Source organism: Mustela putorius, unplaced genomic scaffold (assembly GCF_011764305.1).
Source record: "Mustela putorius furo isolate JIRA1106 unplaced genomic scaffold, ASM1176430v1.1 tig00003972_pilon_pilon_pilon, whole genome shotgun sequence".
In the NCBI taxonomy this organism is placed as follows: Eukaryota; Metazoa; Chordata; class Mammalia; order Carnivora; family Mustelidae; genus Mustela; species Mustela putorius.
This window is the reverse complement of record NW_025422115.1, coordinates 6,922,125-6,945,242: the sequence shown is the minus strand read 5'-3', so window position 1 is coordinate 6,945,242 and position 23,118 is coordinate 6,922,125. Positions and strand designations below refer to the sequence as shown.

The 23,118-nt window shown below is 43.7% G+C and overlaps 1 protein-coding gene across 3 annotated transcripts in view; it reads left to right on the top strand.

Moving 5' to 3' along the window:
• Positions 1-23,118, top strand: part of PCSK6 (proprotein convertase subtilisin/kexin type 6) — a 180,088-nt gene that overhangs the window by 74,797 nt on the left and 82,173 nt on the right. For all 3 annotated transcript variants that reach the window (XM_045070491.1, XM_045070492.1, XM_045070493.1), the window contains exon 7: positions 19,732-19,904. In XM_045070491.1, coding sequence (XP_044926426.1) covers positions 19,732-19,904 — 173 coding nt within the window. The remainder of the gene's footprint in view (positions 1-19,731; positions 19,905-23,118) is intronic.

The following is a 23,118-nucleotide window of genomic DNA, read 5'->3' as shown; positions in this document are numbered from 1 at the left end:
AGGCTGTGTTCTTTATAATTTCTGCCTTTTGGGATTTGTTGAGTATGTCTTTGTGGTCTAATTCATGTTCAGTTTTTGTAAATATCCCAATGGGTTTTTGAAGAGTATTTTTATTCTATGCTATTGAGTACAAAAATTGTTATAAATTAGATCAGAGGTTGCTACAGATGGTTTTGTGTGACCCACACAAATGGGTTTTTTTTAAACTTTTACGCAAACAGTTATAAATCAAGGGATTTCCTATGAAAATACAAGTTTCTCTTGAAAAATCAGGAGCTCCTGCCATGCTGGGGCCTCAGTCCTTCATGGCAACAGCTAGCTGGGGCTGCACAGTGGCTGTGCCTTCAAAGAGCCCTTCATCTGTCCCTGCTACTGCCTGGTTTGATCTACGTGTCTCCTTCAGCCATTTGTCCTGCCTTCCCTGTGCCTGTAGGCATCCGTGTGCCTTACCTGTGGGCCTGACCAAGCTCTTTCAAAAGTTTGGGAGTCTTGGGTTCGCTCTGCCTCATCTATTTCTGAGAAGGAATATTGGTCTCCATAATGATTATGGTATGGCTTTGTTGATTTCCCTCAAGCTTTGGTGTATAAATTTCCTAGCCATGTTTCAAGGGGCGCAGAAGTTATCATCTCTTGTTGGTGTAAGGAATCTTTCTTTAATCAAAAATCCTCTCTTTCATTCTCTTTTTGCCTTTTGTTGTTCTTTTTATCATCATTTTCCTCATATATTTTTTTAATCCTGTATTTTGAGCCTTAATTTTGTAAGCAGCCTGTCTCTGGCTTTATTTACTTATTTTTCTTGAACCGTTCAAGAATTGCTTCAGAGAGGGAATTTGAGTTGTTAACACCTGTTCTGATTTCAGATTTATTTAGGTTAATCTCTGTGACCCTATTTTGCTTTCTCTTAATTGACTTAGTTTCCCTATTTTTTTTTTACTGTTTTTTTCTTTGTTTCTTTGACTTCCCTGCCCTTTGCTAGACAGATGTAGTTTCTTCTGTCTCCTTTTTTTCTTTCATTCTAATGGCTTGAGATCTTTACATTCCAGTTCTGTCTTTCTAATCCCCTGAGGCACACATACCTGAATTTATATTTTCCAACACCGTTCAGCATTATTACTCAGTAACTATCCCCTTCTCCTGAGCAAAAAAAGAACCTTATCAGAGTTCCCCTTCCTTCTGCCGCCTTCTCTTCTCCTTCATAACCTCCCAAAATTGGGGCCATCCAGGATCTTCACTCTATATTGTTATGAACAGTTTTACATTAAGCAATAATAGTTATGTTGGATGAACCAAAAAGATGGACCATTTTCTTTGGTCACCATTGTTTCTTTGATTCTATGTCTTTCTTTATGTTAGATTCTTTATTTACAAGGTTGTCTTTTTTAAATTAAATCATTCATTCTTCTAAAAGATATTTTTGAGTTTCCTCTTCAGGTGGATGGATGTATAGGCAGTAACTTTTCCTAGTTCCTGAGGGCCTTATTTTCTCCCAACAAATTTGGCTGCGTTGAGATTTTAGGTTCAAAATAATTTTCACTCAGAATTTTAAAAACATGGTCCCTCTGATGAGGGGTCCAATGCCGATATTAATTTTTGTTCCTTTTCAAATAACTCATTTCTATCTTCCAGAAACCTTCAGTTCTCACTGTGAGTTTGTTTTCTTTTTCTTGCCTGACTCCATATTATAATTAACAGTTAAACATTTCGCTTTGGGGCACCTGGGTGGCTCAGTGGGTTAAAGCCTCTGCCTTCGGCTCAGGTCATGATTCCAGGGTCCTGGGATCAAGCCCCACATCGGGCTCTCTGCTCAGCAGGGAGCCTGCTTCCTCCTCTCTCTCTTTGCCTGCCTCTCTGCCTACTTGTAACCTCTGTCTGTCAAATAAATAGATAAATAAATCTTTAAAAAAAATTACGCTTCGATAACTATGATACGATAACTATGATATGCTTTGATAACTTAAAGGTGGACCAGTTTCTTTGGTCACCACTGTCTTGGGTATTGGAAGAATCCCTTAAACTCAGTCTTCCAGCTCTCTGATACCCTATCTACTCAGTGTGTAAATTCTGAAAATAGTTTCTCATCTATGACTTCTAGTTGATGTTTTCAGTTACATTTTTATTTGAAATAATTGGAGTGTAAGAAATTCACATGGAGTATAAGAAATAATGCGCAAAGATCCAATATATCCTTTACCCAGTTTTCCATAATGGTGCCATCTTGCAGAACAGTAGTGCGTACAATAGTACAACCAGGATACTGACATTAATACAGTGAAGATACAGGATAATTTCATCACCAGAAGAATCCCTCATGTTGCCCTCTTAGAGACACATACTCCCACCCTGATCCTACCCTAATCCCTTGGCAACCAACCACTGATCTGTTTCTCATTTCTATAATTCTGTCATTTCAAGAATGTTAGATAAATGAAACCATATACAACTGTTTTTTTCACTCAGCATGATTCCTGGCAGATTCATCAAGACTGCTGTGTATGTTGGCAGTTGGTTTCGTTTTATTGAAGTGGTATTCCGTGATATGGATGTACCACAGTCACCGACTGAAGGATATCTGGGTTATTTCTAGGTTTGGGCTATTAAAATAAAGCACCTAGAAACATTCTTGTATAGGTTTTATGTGAATGTATGTCTTCATTTCTTTAGGATAGATATCCTGGAGTGCAGTTGCTGGGTTCTATAATAGTTTTATGTTTAGTTTTTTAAGAAACTGACAAATTGGGGATGCCAGGGTGACTCAGGCAGTTAAGCATCTGCCTTCTGCTCAGGTCATGATCCCAGGGTCCTGGGATCAAGCCCCGCCTCTGGCTCCCTGCTCAACAGGGAGGCTGCTTCTCTTTCTCCCTCTGCCCTTCTACCTGCTGTGCTCTCTCTCTTTCTCTTTCTCAAATGAATAAATAAAATCTTAAAAAAAAAAAAGAAACTAGCAGATTGCTTTCAAAAGAAACTGTGCTGTTTTACATTTCCACCAGCAATAAATGAATGATCCACTTTCTTTGCATGCTTGCCAGTAATTGGTAGCATCACTTTTTAATTATAGCCATTCTGATGAGTATGTAGTGATATTAATTTGCATTTCCCCAAGGCTAGTAATGTTGGAAATCTTTTCTTGTATTTATTTGCCATCTATATATTCTCTTTAGTGAAATGTCTCTTCATATCTTTTGTTCATTTTCTAATTGTAATGTTTGATTTTTTTAACTGTTCAGTGTTGAGGGTTTTTAATATATCTTACCTACTAGTCCTTTGGTGATTATGTTGTTTGTGAATATTTTCTTCCATTCTGTAGCTTGTGTCTTCATTGTCTTTAACAGGGCCTTTTGCAGAGTAGAAGTTTTAATTTTGATGAAATCCTTTAATAAATTTTTCCTTTTATGGATCAAGGTTTTTGGTATCAGTCTAAGAACTCTTTTGCCTTGTCTTCAATTCTGAAGATCTTTTGGTTTTTTTCTAAAAGTTTTTTTATGGGTTTAAATTTTGTATTTTAAATTCCATCTTGTGAGATCTTGGGTTGCTTCTGTGTAAGGTGTGAGACTTAGGTCAAGGTTTTTTTGGTTTGTTTGCCTATGGATGTCCAGTTTTTCCAGCACCATTTGTTAAAATGCCCATCTTTCTTCCATTCCGTTTCTTTGGCACTTTTGTCAAAAATCAGACAGGCATATTTGTGGGAGTTTATTTCTGGGTTCTCTGTCCATCCTGTTGTCTGTGTGTCTGTCCCTCTGCCGCTGTAGCATAGTCTTGATTACTGTAGCAATATATCAGCTGTGAAACAGGGTAAACTGATTACTCCCACTTTGTTTTTCTTTTTTCAAAATAATTTTAGCTGTCCTATCTAGTTCTTTTGCCTCTCCATACAAGTTTTATCTTTATCTTGTCAATAACTACAGAAAAGTCTTGCTGGGCTTTTGGTAGAGATTGTGTTAAACCTCTGTATCAGTTGGGATAATTGAGATCTTTACTTTGTGGATTCTTTTAGCTCCTCCACTGTATCTCTCCATTCATTTAAATCTTTAGTTTCTTTACCAGCATTGTGTAACTTGCACTATACAAGGCCTATACATGTTTGTTTAGATGTACACCTAAGAGATTCATTGTATTTTAACCAAGGATAACGAGCATTGAATTTTCAAGTTTGAGGTTCATGTGTTCATCATTAATATATAGAAATGTAATTGTTTTTTGTATGTTGATCTTGTATCCTGCAATTTTTCTGAACTTGCTAATTTGTTCTATGAGAGATTCATTGCAATTTATACTAGATAATGTCATCTGCAGATAGGGGTAGTTTTATTTCTTCTTTCTGATCTACATGCGTTTGATCTTTTCTTGACTTACTGCTGGAACTTACAGCCAAGAGTAGACATCCTTATCTTGTTGCTGATCTTCAAGGGAAAGCAATAAGACTCCCACCATTATGTATAATATTATATAATATTAACCTACAGAGTTTTGTAGATGCTCTTTAGGAAGTTGACAGTGTTCCCTTCTATTTATAGTTTTTGGAGGATTTTTAAAAAATGAATGGATATTGAATTTTGTCACTGCTTTTTTCCTCAGTGAGTGATATGATTATGTGAGTTTTCTTCTTTAGCTTATTAATATGGAAGGTTAGGTTGGTTGATTTTTGAATATTGATCCAGCCTAGAATCTGTGGAATAAACCCCACTCTGTGATGGTGTTTTCTTTTTATATATTATCAAAATCTCTGCCATTATTTTGTTGAGGATTTTTGTGTATATATTATATTCATGAGGGGTTTTGGTCTGTTATTTTCTTTCTTTCTTTTTTCCTATACTGGCTTTTATTTTATTTTATTTCATTTTATTTTAATTTTTAAAGGTTTCATTTATTTATTTGACGGAGATTGACACAGCAAGAGAGGGAACACAAGCAGGGGGAGAGGGAGAAGCAAGCTTCCCACTGCACAGGGAGCCTGATGCGGGGCTCTATCCCAGGACCCCAGGATCATGACCTGATCCACAGACAGATGCCTAATGACTGAGTTACCTGAGGTGCCCCTCCTATATTGTCTTTTAGTTTTTATATCAGGGTTATACTAGCTTCAGTAAGTAAAATGGAAAGTAATCCCTCATCTTGTTATGTTCTGAAAGTAATTGGGTAGAATTGATGTTAATTCTTTAAACTTTTAGTCGAATCCTCCAGTGAAATCATATAGACCTTGAGATCTTTTGGGGAAAATTTTTTTAAATTACGAATTCAATTTCTTGAAAAGTATTAGGGCTATTCAAATTATCCATTTCATAGTGGGTGAGTTGTAGCAGTTGGTATTTTTTGAGGAAGTGGTCCACTTTGTCTAACTTGTCAAATTCATGTGTGTGGAGTTGTTTGTAATATTACCTTATATATACTTCTGATGTTTGTAGAGTCCGTGGTCATAGTCTCTGTTTCATTCCTGATATTGGTAATTGGTGTCTTCTCTTTCTTTCCTTTGTCATTCTTACTAGAAGTTTATCAGTTTTGTTGATCTTTCATAAACCAGTTCTTTCTTACATTATTTTTGCCAGTGTTTTTCATTTTCAATGTCATTGTCTTCTGCTCTTATCTATATTATTTCCTTCCTTCCCCTTGTTTTGGGATTGCTTAGCTTTTCTTTTTCCAGGATCTTGAAGTGGATGCTTAGGTTATTGATTTGAGACTTTTCCTCTTTTCTAGCATAAACAATAGTGCTATAAATTTCCCTCTCACAGTAGTTTAGCTGTGTCTCCCATATGTTGTCTTTTCAGTTTTGTTAAGTATTGTGTATTTTTTTTTCCTTGAGACTCCTTCTTGGACCAATAGATTATTTAGAAGTATTTTGTTTTCTTTCTAAGTGTTTGGAGATTTTTCTGTTATCTTTCTGTTATGGATTACTAGTTTGATTGCATTATGGCTGGAGAACACATTCAATGTCAGTTCAGTTCTATTAAATTTGTTGAGGTTTGTTTTATGACACAGGATCTAATCTATTTTGGTATAAGTTCTGTTGGCAGTAGAAAAGAGTATTTATTCTCCTGTTGTTGGGTGGAGTGTTCTAAAAATGTTGATGACAGAGCACCTGGGTACCTCAGTCTGTTGAGTATCTGTCTTTAGCTCAGGTCATGATCCCAGGGTCCTGGGATCGAGCCTGGCATCAGGCTTCTTGCTCAACCAGGAGCCTGCTTCTCCCTCTCCTCCCTCTGCCACTCCCCCACCCCACTCATGCTGACTCTCTCCTCCCAAATAAAATAATAAATAAAAAAATAAATATAAATTATAAAAATAAAAATAATATAAATATATTAATATAATTCATTATTTAGTATGTATGGTATAATATATAATCATATTGATTATTAAATATAATAATATAAAATAATAAAAATAAAAATATTGATGAGAACATTTGTTGAGTTGTGAGTTCTTCCATATACTTCCATATACTGGTTATCTGTCTAGTTGTTCTATTAATTGCTGAGAGAGGAGTATTGAAGTATTCAACTATAATTGTGAATTTGTATATTTCTCCTTTAAGTTCTACCAGTTTTTGTTCATATATTTAGCAGCTCTGTTGTTTGGGTCTTACACATTTAGATTACTAACTCTTGGAGGGGTATAGGTGGCTTAGCTGGTTAAATGTCTGCCTTGGGCTCAAGTCATAATCCTGGGGTCCTTGGGTTGAGCCTGGATAGGGCTCTCTGCTTGGTGGGGAGCCTCCTTCTCCCTCTCCTTCTGCCTGCTTCCCTGCCTACTTGTGCTCTCTCTCTGTCAGATGAATAAATGCAATCTTTAAAAAAAAAAAAAAAAAAGGTTGCTATATGTTTTTGGTGAATTGGCCCTTTAATCATTATAAAATACCTCTTTCTATCTATGATAATTTCCTTTGCTCTGTAGTCTGTCTCATATTAATATAGCTACATCTGTTTTCATTTGATTAAGTTTTTGTATTAGTGATGTTTTTTTTTACCCTTTACTCTCATCCTGCCTGTATCATTATATTTGAAACGACTTTCTTGTAGACGGCATATATTTGGGCCATGTTTTTTAATCCACGCTGCCGATCTCTGCCTTCTAATAATTGCCATATTTAGATCATTTACACTGAATGTAATTATTAATGTGTTGGGATTGAAGTTTACTATTTTAGCTTTTGTTTTCTGTTTGTTCTGTTTTTAGTTTCTTTTTTTTTTTTTTGCCTTCCTATAGGTTATTTTAATACTTTTTAGAATCTATTTTGTTTATCTATAGCCTTTTCTTTTTTTGAGAGAGAGAGCAATAAGGGTAGGGAGGGGTAAAAGGAGAGAGGGAGAGAGAGAGAATCCCAAGGAGCCCAAGATGGGGCTCAGTCTCACAACCCTGAGATCATAACCTGAGCCAAAATCAAGAGTTGAATGCTCAACCAACTGAACCATCCAGGCGCCCCTGTCTATGGCCTTTTAAAGTGTATCTTCTTACATAACTTTTTTTAGTGATTTCTCTTGGTATTACATTATATATACACATCACAGCATTTTACCCGCTTGAGTGAGGTATGGAAGCCTTACCTCTCTTATATCCTATTACCCTGTCCTGTTTGTAATTGTCTTCAATATATCTCTACATACATTCAGAACCACATCAGATGGTATTGTAATTTTTGCTCAAATCATTTAACAGAATTTAGAAAACTCGAAAGAAGGAAAGCCTATTGTAGTTGTGTCTTGCCAGATTTGGATAGAATTTAGCCATTAGATCTTCTAGTACTTTTTCAGCGCTGCTGTCTTTCTCCTCTCCTTCTGGGACTCCAGGGACATGAACCTTAGATCTTTTGTTATAGTTCCAGAAGTCTCTCAGACTCCATTCATTTTTATTGAGTTTTGCCACTGTTAATATTTTCTTTTATTTTTTAGTCTGTTTTCTCTCTGTCATCAGACTGGGCAATTTCAATTATTCTGTCTTCCAGTTCACTCTTTTCTTTCTTCTGTCCAGTGCATTCTGTTGTGAAATTCATTCACTTAGTTTATTTTGATTATTGTATTTTCAGATCTAAATTTTCTACTTGCTTCATATGGATATGTTTATTTCTTGGCTGAGACTTTCTTTGTTGAGGTTTTATATTTTCTCATTTGTTGCAAGCCTATTTGCAATTGCTCAGAGAAACATTTGTACCATCACTGCTTTGAAATCTTTACCAAAAAATCTGATGCCCCTTTTTACCTCCGTATTGGCATCTGTTTAGTGTCTTGTATCATTCCATTTGAGGTCCTGCTAATTCTTTTTATGATGTGTGACTCTAAGTTGAAACCTGTACATATTTCTATTATACTATAACACACTGGATCTTATTTAAACCTTCTGTTTCAGATGGCTGTCTCAGACACTGCTTGGGGTGGGGGGTGGGGGGGAGCTTCACTGCTTCATTGTTGCCAGGTATAGACAGATACTCAGGTCTGCTCAGTCACTCACTATTGGCATCTGAGAGTAGGAGGGCTTCTTATCAGTGCTGAGCAGGGTGGGAGGTCCAGCTCCTCATGTGGCCTCTAGTTGGGGGGTCATCTTACTCTGGCTGGTGATGAAAACCCTGACTTATCACAAGGCCTCCTGATACGACCCCCTGGGAGGGAGAGCGATGCCTTCTCACTGCCAGGTAGTGTGGAAGACCAAGCTTCCCCACAGGACCTTCACTGACACCATGGGGTAAGCCTCTTTTTAGGTTGGCAGGGGAAAAGCCGTGCTTTTGTTCACCTAGAAGGGGTGTTAGAGTTCATTATAGCCTGGCAGGGGTGAAAGTTGAGGCTCCCCACTTGGTCTTTGCTGTGTGAGTGGGGGTCATGCCACAGGGTTGTCTGTGCCCTTTGGCTAGAGTGGTGATTGTGCAAAAAGTTTCTGTCTTGCTGGGTCTCCCTTTGTTGGTGCTTTGGCTAGAGGAAACAGGCTTTGGGGGACTTTTTGGTCTGCTCCCATTGGTACTTCTAGGTTGCCAGCATCTGTTTCCAAATCTGGGATATGGGAGACAAAAAAGAATCTCAGGGAACTCACCAGCATGTAGTTCTCTAGCTCACAAGATCCTGAGATAGTCTGCCTTCTTCTACCTTTCGGAATCTTATGTTTATTTCTTGCACAGTGTCCAGGCTTTTGGCTTTTCTTAGCAGAAAGAATGGGGAGAAGTGCTTCCAGTTGCCTTTTTTTTTTTAAGATGCAATATTTTCTTACAAATGTGAGGGATATTAGCAATACTTCCTTTGAAGTTTTCTTCACATTTGCTGCATTAATGGTATCCCCTTGGGTTTGTCTTGCTGTTGTCATTTTGTTTAGCTTTTTAATTTGGTGGTTCTCTTTCTTGACTTTGGTTTTCCTCCTAATTGCTGATTGGCGGTCCACTCGTGTTTTGTGCTCCCAGATCCTTGTTTGGTTGTGGCGGTTGTCAGGCCTGATGGCAGCAGTCTGTCTGTGATGTGGGAGGTAGAGGGACCTGCTGCTGGATAATGTCACTTCTGGCACGGTGGTACGTGGATTCCCTCTGCCCAAGGGAGGCACTGGCCTCCCTCTCTAGCAACAGGGCCTTCTTGACTATGTTAAGTGTTTGCATAGAGCCTGCTGCTGCTTCCTCCTCTCAGCCTGGAGGAGGAGCCAGCTAACCTCCTCCTTCCTTAGCTCCTCCCACCCATGCTTGCTCCTCCCGCCCTGACAACACCAGGCCTAGGGATGTCAGGCGCTTCTGGAATTTTTCCTGCCGGCTGATCCTATCTGTTTGCTGTCTGTCCACCATTCCTCGAAAGATCTCATCTTCCGAGGATCTTGTTTTCCAGGACTGTTCCTGATTTTTTTTTTCTTCCCTTTATCACGTTATTTCTGAGGCTTTGGACCCTGAGGAGAGGGAGACGGAGCTCTCAGTTTTCCCGTCATGGCCCAGTCTCCTTAGTGTTTTTCTTGTGATGACAGTAATAGCTCTCGCCGGTTGCGCAGAACGATCCTGAGTTGGAATTACTACAGCCATTTCCTACCCTGGGAAAGCGATAATCAGAAGTCACCTGCCACGTCTAGGCTCACACCCCTACAAGGAGGCAGAGCCCAGATGTGAACTCGGGCCTGCTGACTTGAAGCCTGGCTTTTCCCTTTGTGGTGGTGTCTCTCTAATGCCGGGACCTAGCTGGGATCAGATGAGGTCAGATGCCACCAGGCCCTGTGAGCAGAAACAGAAGGAAAAAGGAAGTTTCCATGGTGTACGTGTGTATTCTTTTCCTTGACCAAATTCATATTCCTTCCAAACATAATTCTGGCCTTGTTTCTCTTTCTTAGCCAAGGCTTTTCAACCTTCATCTGATAATGGCAATAACACAGGAGGACACAGACAAAGGATAGTGGTCATCATTCCCAGCCTTTTCTCACTTAGCCTTTTGTTGTATGCCCAGCTCAGCCCACTGCTAGTGAAGCTGTCTTTTGCTGTGCGCCCCAGGTGAGCTTTGCGCAGACTTCTCCCCTTTCCAAGCCAGTGTTAAAACTGGACTGACCCCTGGGGTTCTTCTTAGGATTGCAAGACAATGTTTAGCAACAGGCATCAGGAAACTGAAAAACAGAGGTTTATCACTGACCACCTGGAAATGACACAGCTTGGGAGGGGGTGTCACAGAGCAAGGTCATAGGTACAGAGAGAGAGGATACCGTGCCCAGGTAGTGTGTATGAGCACTGGGGCTTTGTTTTATTTGGGGTTGAGGGTGGGGACCTAGGGTTTCATGGACCCACTCCATTGGTAATTGAAAATAACAAGAGTGGGAATTTAAAGGGCTGGGGAGAGAAAAGGCAAGTGGCCCAAATGGTCCCTTACCAAAATCAACCAAGATCTCTAAAACAAAGCATTAGTGTGTGTGTGTGTGTGTGTGTGTGTGTGTGTGTGTAGGGGTGGGCTGGCCCTTTATCTACTGTGGCTGTCAATTTGTTTATTCGAGATAGATAGTCTTTGAAGTGGAGGCCTCTTTGAAATGGATGCCTTAAGCACAAGCTTAATCAGGCACTTGCATTACAAAAAAAAAAAAAAAAAAAAAAAAAAAAATCAAAACCCAAACCAGTGAACAAAGAGGAAAACAACCTGACAGAGCTTTACGGTACACCTTTCTATACTCTCTATTTTCTTTCTTTCTTTTTTTTTTAAATTTAAATTCAATTAGCCAACATAGAATACATCATTAATTTCTGAGGTAGTGTTTGTTCAATGATTCATCAGTTGCTACGACACCCAGGGCTCATCACTTTAAAAAAAAAAAAATTATATCAGCCCTATGCCTTGTTTCCCTCGGTCTTGTTCTGGGTAACCCTGGCTCTGTCCCTCTTCACCCCTTCTGCTTCCCGTGGGCCTGGAGGCTAGGAGGACTCCCCACCCAGCAGATACTCAGAAACAGAACCGCTCCCCTGCTCAGGCCTCCACAAGTCCGTGCATCTTTTCAGCCCGTGTTTACTCTGGTTCTGGGAAGGAAAAGTGAGAAAGCAACAGCCAAATTTCCGTGGGTGTTTTTGTTCCATATTTTGATTGGGGAACTGAATCATGTTTTTCCTTTCGCAAACATGAAAATGTTAAGTACATAACGGCTAAATTAATCCAGGCTCATAAATTAGTTAATTATGTTAATTCAGAGTCACAGAATTCTCAGTCTCATTAGGGTTTCCATTAAGCTGTTTAGTCTTGTGAGCCTTTTAAGAGGACAGTTTAAGCTAAAGATTAATCTTCAAAGGCTCCAAGTACATGTTCAACTGCAGGAGGATTTACAAGGCGCTGGGGAGGTATGGGGGGTTTAGTGAATGTGGGCAGCTAGTGATTAGGAGCTGTGCTCTCAGGGAGCTGGGGATCCCCCCCCAACTCCTCACCCCCATATTGTCATCAAAGACCCCTACCTGCTGGGTCTAAGCATCCCTAGGCTCAGGAGCCACAGGAAGGAGGAAATGGACAAAACCTGTGTCTCCTAGGCGGCCATGCCCTCCCAAGCCACCCTCCTGCAGCCACCCCAGAGGGCAGATAAAGCTGGTTCTTGAATGTCCTGGGGTGCACCCTCTGACTCCCTGAGATTGCCCTCACAAAGGTCTGCGAAAAAGAGAGACAGACAGGGAGAGGGCACATTCAAGTCTAAGTGACAGGCGAGCCGCAGATGGCCTTTGTTTGTGGCACTGTGAATATCTTATTTTTACCATCTTCAGAGGCCAGTGTGGGGCATGTGCTCCCCTACTCTATTGCAGATGCACATCCTGGCAGGGTCCCTTCCTGTCCCCACATGCAGGGGGGATATATGGGTGCCCCATCTGGCTCAGACGCATGGTGTCGTGTCCAGTGTCCTAGGCAGCCAGCTGTCCCTGAATCTCTTTGCATCACCCCCCCCCCCCCCCCCCCGGTGATCCACTGTTATTCTCTGGACCCTGTTGCCTGGGCTGGAGACCAAGAGAGCCCGTCTAGATCTCAAATCTCAAGAGAGTGACTGAAGCTCTTCTAGTTTTTACCATTCTTCGAAAAATCACCAGAAGCTGATGATGGGAGAGGGACCTGTTTTAAGCTATAGCTTTCATTAGTATTTAGGCCTGGTGAGGTCAGCAAGTCAGGAGAGAGTAGCCATGGAGCAGAGCCTGTGACTCACAGTTCGAAAGAGGAGAGAGCACTCTAAGCCCAGGAGGGCGAGCACAAGGGTTGGTCAGGAGGCAGACGGAGCAAGGCAAGTTGTGGGCTGAAGCCTTTCCAGTGGTTTCTGCCAGAAGGAGTGGGCATGGCAGAATAAGCAGAGTTAGGATTGGCTCGTTTGAATAACTCCAGTGGGCTCTGGGACTGAGTGGCCGTCCTTAGTTGTCTGGTTCCTGGTTATGGGGTGATTAGGGCAGGTGGAGGTGGTCCAGAGTGCCAAGAGATCCATAAAGAAGGAGGTTGGAGGTGTGGGCTCCAGACTGATTGGTTTGTACATGGAAGACATGCCTCCTGGGAGTGTTCTTTACTGTTTTGAGGAACTGGCCAGCCCCGGGGTGGGAAGGTGAGCAGTCCCTCCAGAATCAACAAGGCCTTGAGAGGACAGAGCATCAAAATCACAGAAAATAAAAGACATGGTGAATGCCATACCCTTGCTGCCATGGGCCTCATCTCACTGACCCTGGGTCCTTACTAGGACCTGCCCAGCAGTTTGCTGGTATACTAGTGCTATACAGCTGCATTTCCACTCTGGAAGGAGATGGCCTGGCTCCATCTGAAAATCAAGAACAGAGCAAGAGACCGAGAGAGACTTGGCTTGGTCATCGACCAATGGTCCCTAAGGATTTCATGTCACAATTGCAAACGTAGATGTGCCTTAACAACTTAGCAGACCATAGCTCCTAGGGGTTCCTAGAACAAGGCTGTCATATGTGGCCACATTTAGAGATTGGAGAGTCCCATCACAGTCTTAGGCAATGAGTGGGGTTGACAGAAACCTTTCAGATTTGTAACACTTCTTTTTTTTTTTTTAAGATTTTATTTATTTATTTATTTGTCAGAGAGAGAGTGAGTGTGGGAGAACACAAGCAGGCAGAGGCAGAGAGAGAAGCAGGCTCCCCACTGAGCAAGGAGCCCGATGCGGGACTCGATCCCAGGACCCTAGGATCATGACCTGAGCCGAGCCGAAGGCAGTCGCTTAACCAACTGAGCCACCCAGGTGTCCCAAGATTTATAACATTTCTAAACAACTGTTGAAACCTCACTTGGCCCAGAATGGCTGCTGGTAGAACAGAATGTACTATAGTCTTAGTGGAAAAAAATAAAACGAAACAAAACAAAACAAAACCAAAAAACAAACACACGAAACCAGCTTAAACAAAAACAAAAACAAAACAAAACAAAACCAATTCTCTGTGGATTTACTAAAATAAACTCAGGATCGATGAGCAAAATGTGCTGGGGAGGCCTGTTTGTCACACTCAGGAAGCTACAATCTAATGTTACTTGCTGCCATTCATTTGCTGAAGGCAAAATACATTGCTTTTCAATAAACAAAATGTCCTGCTTGCCTGCCTTCCTCCAGAGGTCAACAACCAGGACTGATAACTGACTTCTTGTATTGAAGGGGTGTGTGTGTGTGTGTGTGTGTGTGTGAATGTGAGTGTGAGTGTGTGTGTGTGTGCACGCGCGTGTGTGTTCTTCTCCTTGCTTCTCCCCCACTTTTTTTTTTTTTTTTTTTTTTTTTTTTAGCTCACCAACAGAAATTTACTTCCTCTCAATTCTGGAGGCTAGAAGTCCAAGATCAAAGTGTTGGCAGGTTGGGTTTCCTTGCCTGCCTCCTTGGCTTGCAGATAGCTGCTTCTCGCTGTGTCCTCACATGGTCATCACTCCGTCTGTGTGTTGTCTGTGTCTGAATTTCCCCTTCTTATAAGGATACCAGTCATCTTGGATTTCGGCCCACACAGATGGCCTTGTTTTCCCGCAAATACCTCTTTAAAGACCTTATCTCCAAATCCAGTCACACTGACCTTGCCATGTCTTTTAACGTGGAGCTTCCTCAGAAAGTTCAGGGTCAATGCGGTGTCTCCAGGGCACGTCCACAGGCCTGTAGTTTGGAAAGTTGCACTCTAAATTAATGGGGAGGGAGGAGAAGGGGTAGGCAGGACGGATCACTCTGAAAAAAGGGCTGCTGGTTGTTGACACTTGACCAAGAGAACTTGTAAAATTGTTCATTTCAGCAAGTTCTCCAGAGCATGTGAAATATTGATTGGGTTCAGGGAGTTTTATAGGAACGCCTGTGTTGTTTAAAGGGAGGCAAGCCTGTGAGGTTCGCTCCTAGATGCAGCTTCTGTGCTCACCAGAGCTGTCTCCTGGGGGTTTGAGCCCCCAGAGCACTCTGAGCTGTTCACCCAGACACAAACTAGTTGGATCCTGAAGAGCACCATTGTCCCTCTCCTCTGTGCTCCTCCCACAGACAGGTGGGTCATCAGAGTGGACAGTCAGGCAGGCATCTGTCCTGCCACTGTGAACCCACCAACCACCCAGAGCTCATTTGCCAAACAAATGACTGGCCCCATTTTTTTCGTTTGGTACCTGACCATTTGTGGTTAAATGGGCCTTTCTTTTTTCATCAGAGAAATAATGACTGTTTTCTTCAATTTGGCGTTTCCAGAGAACCATTCACATTTAAGGCTAATATTGGAATAGCAGGTTTCCACTGAAAATATTTACCTTTTCTTTGTTGGCAACTTGTCAGTGTTGGGGGAAAATAGATGCTTCACTAAAATCTAAATATGTGATGCTTTCTTCCTCACACAAGAGTTACTCTTCTGAGATGAAAAGCATCATGAGAGGTGTTGAGAAATTATCCTAGTTGTCTGTTTTTACATATTTTTGATGTCTCCCAGCATCTCGTTCTTGTTCAAAAGTACGCACGATCATTGAGCAGCATAGAATTGCTAAATGCCTGTATTGTACACCAGAAGCAAATAGAGTACTATACGTGCTAATTATACCGAATTTTTTTTTTTAAAGTAGGCCTTCCCACACCTATAATTTGCATGGAGAAGTCTAGAGTAACAGGTTACATTTCGGCCCTAGAACATCAGAACTGACTTTGGTTGCTTGTGTGGCTGATTGGGCCTTCTCCTGCCCCAGCAAGCCCACTGTGGTATATAAGGGTACATAGAACAAGACCACCATTTCTCCAACAACACCAGGTGCTGTGGCCTCAACAGATTGAATCCTCGTAACTCCTCAGCTAGGTAAATGTCGTGGAAGACAAGGGCTCAGAGAGTTTGAGATCCTGGTCCAAGGTTAGAGCTGAGTATTCCCACCCCAGGACTCTGTGACCCCTATTCCCTTAGCCCCTGCTACAAGCTCTCTTAATCTTGACCGAGCCCTCAGCTTTGCCACACCCCATGACCAATGTCCCTTACTGGTTATGGCCCCTATCTTTGGGCTGATGGCTGAGCAAGCACCTGGGCCTCGTGTCTCTGACACAGACGGAAGCCCTGGGCTCACAGACCAGTGACTGGAGAGGGAGAACATTTCACATCACCCTGATTCCTCTTGTCCACCCAGAAATCCGAAAAGAGGAGATGTGCTGAACTGATGGGACAACCCCACCTTTGAAAGGGAAAAAGGACCCCCGTAAGATATGTCAGCGAACTCAGCGAACTCAGATAAATTTGGCCCCCATTGTAACTCCCTTGGTCTTCAAAGGGAAGTTGTTCTTACTCGGTTGAAATTAAGGATCTCTGTCTACCAAAAGGCACCATCAGCAAAATGAAAAGACAAGGCATCAACTGGGAGAAGATATTTCTAATGTGTATAGCCAACAGAGGATCCATTTCCAGTACAAACCAAACTTAGCGATGTATAGTTTAAGCAAGCATACAGTTGTATTAACACACCAGTTTTTTTAAAGGCAGTGAGACGAATCATCCCAAATCCTGAGCCATTTTCTCTGTGTGGGTAGAACCCCCAGTGGGTCATGTTTATATTTGCAGTGAATGGATGGAGGGTTCATGGGTGTCAGTCATTCATTTTTTTAGGCTTTATCACTAACACGTGGTTACATATGATCCTTCATACCTATCAAAAAGTATGTTTTTAAAATAAAGGTAAAGGAGAGCCTGGGTGGCTCAGTGGGTTAAGCTTCTGCCTTTGGCTCAGGTCATGGTCTCGGGGTCCTGGGATCGAGCCCCCCAACAGGCTCTCTGCTCAGTGGGGAGCCTGCTTCCCCATCTCTCTCTCTGCCTGCCTCTCTGCCTACTTGTGATCTCTCTCTCTTTGTCAAATAAATAAATAAAATCTTAAAAAAAGAAAAAAAGAAAAAGAAAATAAAGGTAAAAAGTAATTCATTTTTGTTAACAATCCCGGAATTCAGTGTCTTTACTCCCATTTTTACATATGGGGAAACTGAGGCTCAGTGGGTTCACACTAGCCACTAACATGCACATTGGGGGCTTACTGTCAGTCACTTGACCCGAATCAACTTTTTTAGTTTTTCTGGCACCTCTGTAGGTACTATAACGTTCATCAGGAAATGGAGGCCTGGTTGACATGAGGTAGACTGTGAGGGGAAGCGCTGCCTGGCCAGGGTGCGCGGGAGGGGAGGCTGCAACCATTTACAATCGCGTCTTAGAAGAGTCTTAAATGGTGCAGGGAAATGTTCTGCATGAAGTTCTGTGGTAAGAAAAAGAGCTCAGAGAGAAAGTGTATGCTGGAGCCAAAGAAAAGTACTGAAAGATGACTACCCTCTCTGTGTCCTCACCCGGTGGAAAGAGACAGAAGAAGTGAGCTCTCTGATGACTCTTTCTAATAACAGAAAGAGAAGTCCTGAGGGTACCACCCCGCCCCATCACCGTGGGGTGGGGGGGCACCCTCAGGACTTATCTAAACCTAGTGACCTCCTAAAATTCCTGCCTTCATCGCACTGGGGGTTGAGGCTTAAACATGTGAATCTGGGGATTGAGACAAACATTCAGCCCATCACAGGTAGTAAAGAGAGGAAAGGAAATAGATTGGAAGCCGGAAAATAGAACAGACAGGGTTGGAGTTAAAGTTTCTTTCTACTTCTCATTTTTAAGACCTTCTAGCCAACAAATGATGGCTCTTCCAACGATTCCAGGCACCACCCCCTCTCTCACCACCCGTGTCTGTTGGGTGGACGCTCCTGAATGGCTTTCAGCACTATCATTGAACTCCAGTCCTCAGTTGCTACTGTTGTTTTGCTATAAATTTCTCTGACACGGATTTTGAGTATGATTTCCAAACTTTCAGGGCAGGCGTTTCCAGTTGGCTTGTAGTGCCCCAACCACGTGGAGGGCCAAGATGGCGCACCTTCCCTCTCAACTGTCCTAGTTAGCCTCCCAGGGACCCCGCCTGACCTTTTCTCTCTCCGCTCACAACCGGGCAGATGTTAAGGAGAACACCTCAGGGCAACCTGAACTCTCAAATCTGGGCAGCGTGAATCGATAGGGTAGAAGAATTTACTACATTTCAGTCATCTTCACGTGCTCTGTCGGTAGGAAGTCTCTCGCCCTGACAAATCATAAACTACTTTCAGTTGTTCGTCTACAATCCGTGTGTTACTGGCTGAGAGATTGGGTATCATTTGGAATTTATGTCTGGGGGATCTCTGCCTCTCAACCATCCATCAAGAGTGACAGCAGAGCGTCTCCACAGTTAACAGTATAAAGGGGTGGGACAGGATGATTTAATTGACATAAAACATCTGTCCCTGAGCCCCTGGGGAGGACAATCCCCTCAAAGAGTCTCCGTCCCATGGTTCTTCCTGCCTGAGCCCTGTACCGTCTCTCTTCATTCTGGGGAAAAGTCACGGTTCTTTTAAAATCAGTTGTATTCAGAGATTCTATTTTTGGTGTGCCCGCCAGTATGTGGATGCAGGTGCTAGGACGTGGCATGAACAGATCCAGTCCAGGCTGGGGAGCAAGGGGCCTCTGCTTCGTGAGGCGAACCTCAGAGGAAGTGCTGCCCGGGCCAGGGTGTGCGGGAGGGGAAGCTGCAACCATTTACAATCGCGTCTTAGAAGAGTCTTAAATGGTGCAGGGAAATGTTGTGTATGAAGTTCTGTGGTAAAAAAAAAAAAAAAAAAAAAGAACTTGGAGAGAAAGTGCATGTTGGGGCCAAAGAAAAGTACTGGAAGAAAATAAGCAAAATATTATCACTAGTGATTTCTCTATTTTCCAAACTTTCTGCAGAGAGCAATATGTGATGCTTATAATCAGAAAAAGTCCTCTTTTCTGTTATGTCTTAAATAGCTCGAGATTTTTCAAATTCATTGGCACGACCACCACACACATGGGTCAGGGCCTGGTGGGAGAGGGGCTCCTGGGGGCCTCTGAGGCCAGGTGGCTGTGGGGACCGAGCAGAGTCACCCAGCGTGCTGATCCGGGGTCGGGTGGCCCCAGTTTTCTAAGTCTCCCTCCAAGAGGTCCGATTTTATGTATCTACTACTGTCCAGGCAGGAGGTGCTGGTTGCCTGTCATTACCGCTGTTTCCCCATCATGTGCCAGCATCACTGGGACCCCTCTCTGGGTGGGGCCTGGGAACACGACACCTGCTAGATATAGACTGTGATCAGGAATGGAGACAAAGGCTGGACACGGGGTGGGTGGGGACACTACCCCCAGCCGAGGACGCAGGCACTGGGAGAGGCTCGTGGCTCCCTCCCTCTCTTTCTGGGGTGCTCTTGAGGAAGGGGTACCCCCACACCTAAAGGCCCCTCTGGGAAACACAAAGCCTGAACACACACTGCGATATAAGAAGCCCTAGGGTGTGCCTCTCCGTCTTCCAGGTGAAAAGCTCCTAGTTACAAATCAGAGATGGGAGTAATTAAAAAAAAAAAAAAAGAAAGAAAGAAAAAGAAAGAGAAATGAACTGTTGACAGCAGGGAAAGTTGAAAATGACTCCAGAGTTCTATTATAGAAATAATCACCATCGTCCTTCTATTATGTTCCTCTTTTAAGTACCAGAGTGACAGCGTGCTACCAAGGAAACGGTTTAAATCCTATCTTTTCCAAACAGTTCTGTTTCCTGCGCTGCTGTCCCGTGCTGGGGAAACTGCAGCGTGGGCCAGATGGCATTTGAATTCCTTCACACCGACCAGCACAGGATGGGGAGAGAGGTTTTCCAGAATGCAGCTGGAAGATTCCAGAGCTGGGTGGGGCATGGGGGGAGGACTCTCTAGCCGGGCCCCGGCAGTTGCGGGGTCCCCTGTGCCCTGAGGTCACGGTCTGTGCGGCCCTGAAAAGTGCAGAGCAGGGATGCACGGGCCCTCGTTGTGTGCTTTCAGGCATCCGCATGCTGGACGGCGACGTGACCGATGTCGTTGAGGCCAAGTCACTGGGGATCAGACCCAACTACATCGACATTTACAGCGCCAGCTGGGGGCCGGACGACGATGGGAAGACGGTGGACGGGCCTGGCCGGCTGGCTAAGCAGGCCTTCGAGTACGGCATTAAAAAGGTGGGAGTCATCTAGGGCTACGGGGGATCTGGCCAGGGTGGGGGAGAATAGTTTAAATTAAAAAAAAAAAATTTAAAAATTAGAGTGACACAGGCCAGAGTCCCCCAAAATGGGGCCAGGAAGGCCCTGCTGTGCCGTGACCAGGGTGAGGGAGAAGTCATTTCGGGGCTCAGGGGAGTGACTGTCTACCAGCCAGAGCAGAAGGACTTCACCTTGTCATGGAGTGACATTCCAGCAGGTGCCTGCTGGTCACCCACCAGGCCCAGGACTCTGGTTGAAGCCTGACAGCCCCCAACTCACCCCAGCTGAGAGGTGTAGGCAGGTGGGCAGTAGGTGTCCTGGTCTAACTACCTGGCCTATTCCTTGTGTAGGTGGGAGGGATGTCCTGGGCCTCACACCCCCACCCCCCACCGCCGTCCCTGCCACCAAACCAGAAGTCTTAGCCTTGTTGACCTCCCTGCCAGCACACAGTTTAACATGTTCAGGATGTCTTGGGTAGAGCCTCAGCAGGGACCCAACAGAGCAAACTTTCTAGTGCAGCTTCTCTGCCGACCAGCCGAGGGAAAGCAGAGGAGGCTGGCAGGCTGCTTCTCCCCGGGCCAGGAGGCCCACCCACAGTCACTCTGTGATCATTAGTCCTGGATCCTTGGGAGTCAAACATGCAGGGGGAGGGCGAGAGGGACCTGGAGATGACCCAGTTCTTACAAGCCAGCTGGTGAGGCAGATTTCCGGGCGAGGACAGCTTCTTGGAACAGACAGAAGGAGCTGCGGTCAGTGTCCGGGTGGCCCTGGGTGGCCCAACAAGGCCCAACCCGGAGTACAAGGTATGGCCTGGTGATGCTGGTGGGGGCTGGGCAGGAAGTCCAAGCATGCCCCGGGCCAGCGTTCATACTTCCGACTTCTCTTATGGGAGGCAGGAAAGTAGGGCTGCAAATGGGAGGTTGGGGGGATTCAGTTTCCTTTTATTAATTATACTTCAGAACGTTTTTTAAAAAAGTCTTCATTTTATTATAACCCTTACACCATAGTTAAAATGTGATTAATGAACAAATCAAATATTATCAGAGGATCCTATTAAAAGCAGCCTTTCTTTGTCTCCCCATGCCCATCCCCTACTCCTACCCAAAAAAGAGCAATTTTTTTTTTTAACTCTTTCCACTTTTTTCTTTCTTCTAAAAAATAGGACTTGATTGCTTTTCTGGATTATTGAGTTTGGTCATTTTCTAGGACCTTTTTATGGGGTCTGAGTTTTTATCTCTTTGCATGTCCCCAACCTTGCATTTGACCTCATGGTCATGCTTGGGACTCCACCCAGCTTCCTTTGTCCCCTGTGACTCTAAGAAAATGCAAAGCCTGCTTTCTGTCAGGCTGCTGAGGCCTTGGGCTGTGCCAGGTGCTGGCCCAGGGATGCTGGAAGGTTTAGGCGTGACCAAGTCAGCTGCTGCCTACAAGGGACTGCCAAGTAAAACTATCTTATCTTCCCTGTGCTTGGCTCCTACCACCCACTAGATCACATGGATCTCACTCTCGATGACAAGGAGGGCATCCTAAAAGTTAAGCTTTAATTTAAGCTGTCCATTAAAGATCGCATTTTCTGTGGGGAAGATACTGCTCGGAACGGTGTTAATCAGAAACATGTGTCATTCTGTGAGGTGATTTTGAAAGATCTGAGGTCTCAGGACAAGGTCCCCCATTTCCGAGAGAAGTCCATGATTGTTTTCAAATGATTGCTGGGTATCTCAACTTCACTTAGCTTTGTGTCAACTGAACCCATGCAGGACTTTGGAAAGTCCGGAGCTGCAGAGAAGGGCTCTTTGCATTCCAGATTCTGAAGAGCATCGGCGTTATTGGGCTGTCAGGGGAGTGAAGAAGTTTCAGAGGGCACCATGTGCCTCCCCGTCATTCTTGTCACAGTTTCTTGAAATACTGCAGCCATTCCATTTCCACCCCCAGTCATTCTGAAGTAAAATATATCGTATAGGGAGCCTTAAATCATAGCTGTCTGAAGTTGTCACTGAAAATCCTCCTGAAAGTTGATGATCTTAAACCAGACCATATCCCCCGCCCCCCCTTCTGTTTTTCTTCCTCAATGCCCCGTTTATCAGCTAGTCTTTTCTGTCATGTCTGACTTCATCTCTGGTACATGATGGGGTTTGATGGTAGGAGACTTTGGAGACCACCATTTCATGTAGAGATGTGCCTGATGTCGGTCCTCAGGAAGCCTTACCACTCACATGGCTGGTCATCCCAAAGGGGAAAGGCAACACACCTCTGAGGCTAGGAACACTGTCCTTGTCCAGACTCTGGCCATTTGCAAGTCCTCGGGCACAGTGCTTTGGAGTTCACAGCTGAACCCTTCACTTCCCAGGGGAGGTACTGAAATAGGTTTGGATTGGGTTGAGGTTGTGACTTTCCCTGAACAGAAACACCAGTTCACAGCTAGGGTGAACTGTTGCCCTATAGCTTCTGTCCCTTGGCTTCCAAGAGCTCGGAAGTGAAAATACAATCCTCAGAGACAGCTAAAACCTGTCTTCACTCCTCAGATCTGGGTGTTTTCTCCACCTCGGTCTCACATCCTCCTCAGGAAACTTCGAAGGAGGAAGAGAGGGGCTTGATGCCTTGACACCTTAGAAAATGGATTGGTCTAGGAGTAACTGTGCAGTGTAAGGTGGAAGATGGGGACCTTTGGTATTGTGGACTCTTGTTCCTCAGAGTGGGTTCTAGAAGCAGCCATGCAGGCATCACCTGGAAGTGCAATAGAAATGCAGAATCTCAGGCACCCTCCCCCAGACCTATCGAGTCTGAGTCTGTCATATAGCAAGACCCCCAGTGACCTGTGTGCACACTCATGTATGAGGAGTGCTGTCTGGGGGCATTTTCTGTGCTGCCAGAATAATAAGGTTGTAGCCTCCACTTTGCAAAATGACAGCCTTTCATAAATAATTTGGAATGGGGTAGGGAGCATCTTAGAGATGGTTCTCATGGACGAAAGATGGGCTCTGATGGGTTAAATACCTTGCCATTTTGATTTTAGTTTCTTTGAACTAGCTTCCAATTAATCTCTCCCTATAGGTAATTACATGCACAGACACACCACATTTCCACAGTACTTGGTGCCTTTCTTCCAGAAGGTTGACCTTTCTTGGCTAAATGTGAGTAACCTTTCTGTGGAGCTCTTGGCCATGCGGACAGGTCCACCTGGGAGACGTGCAAA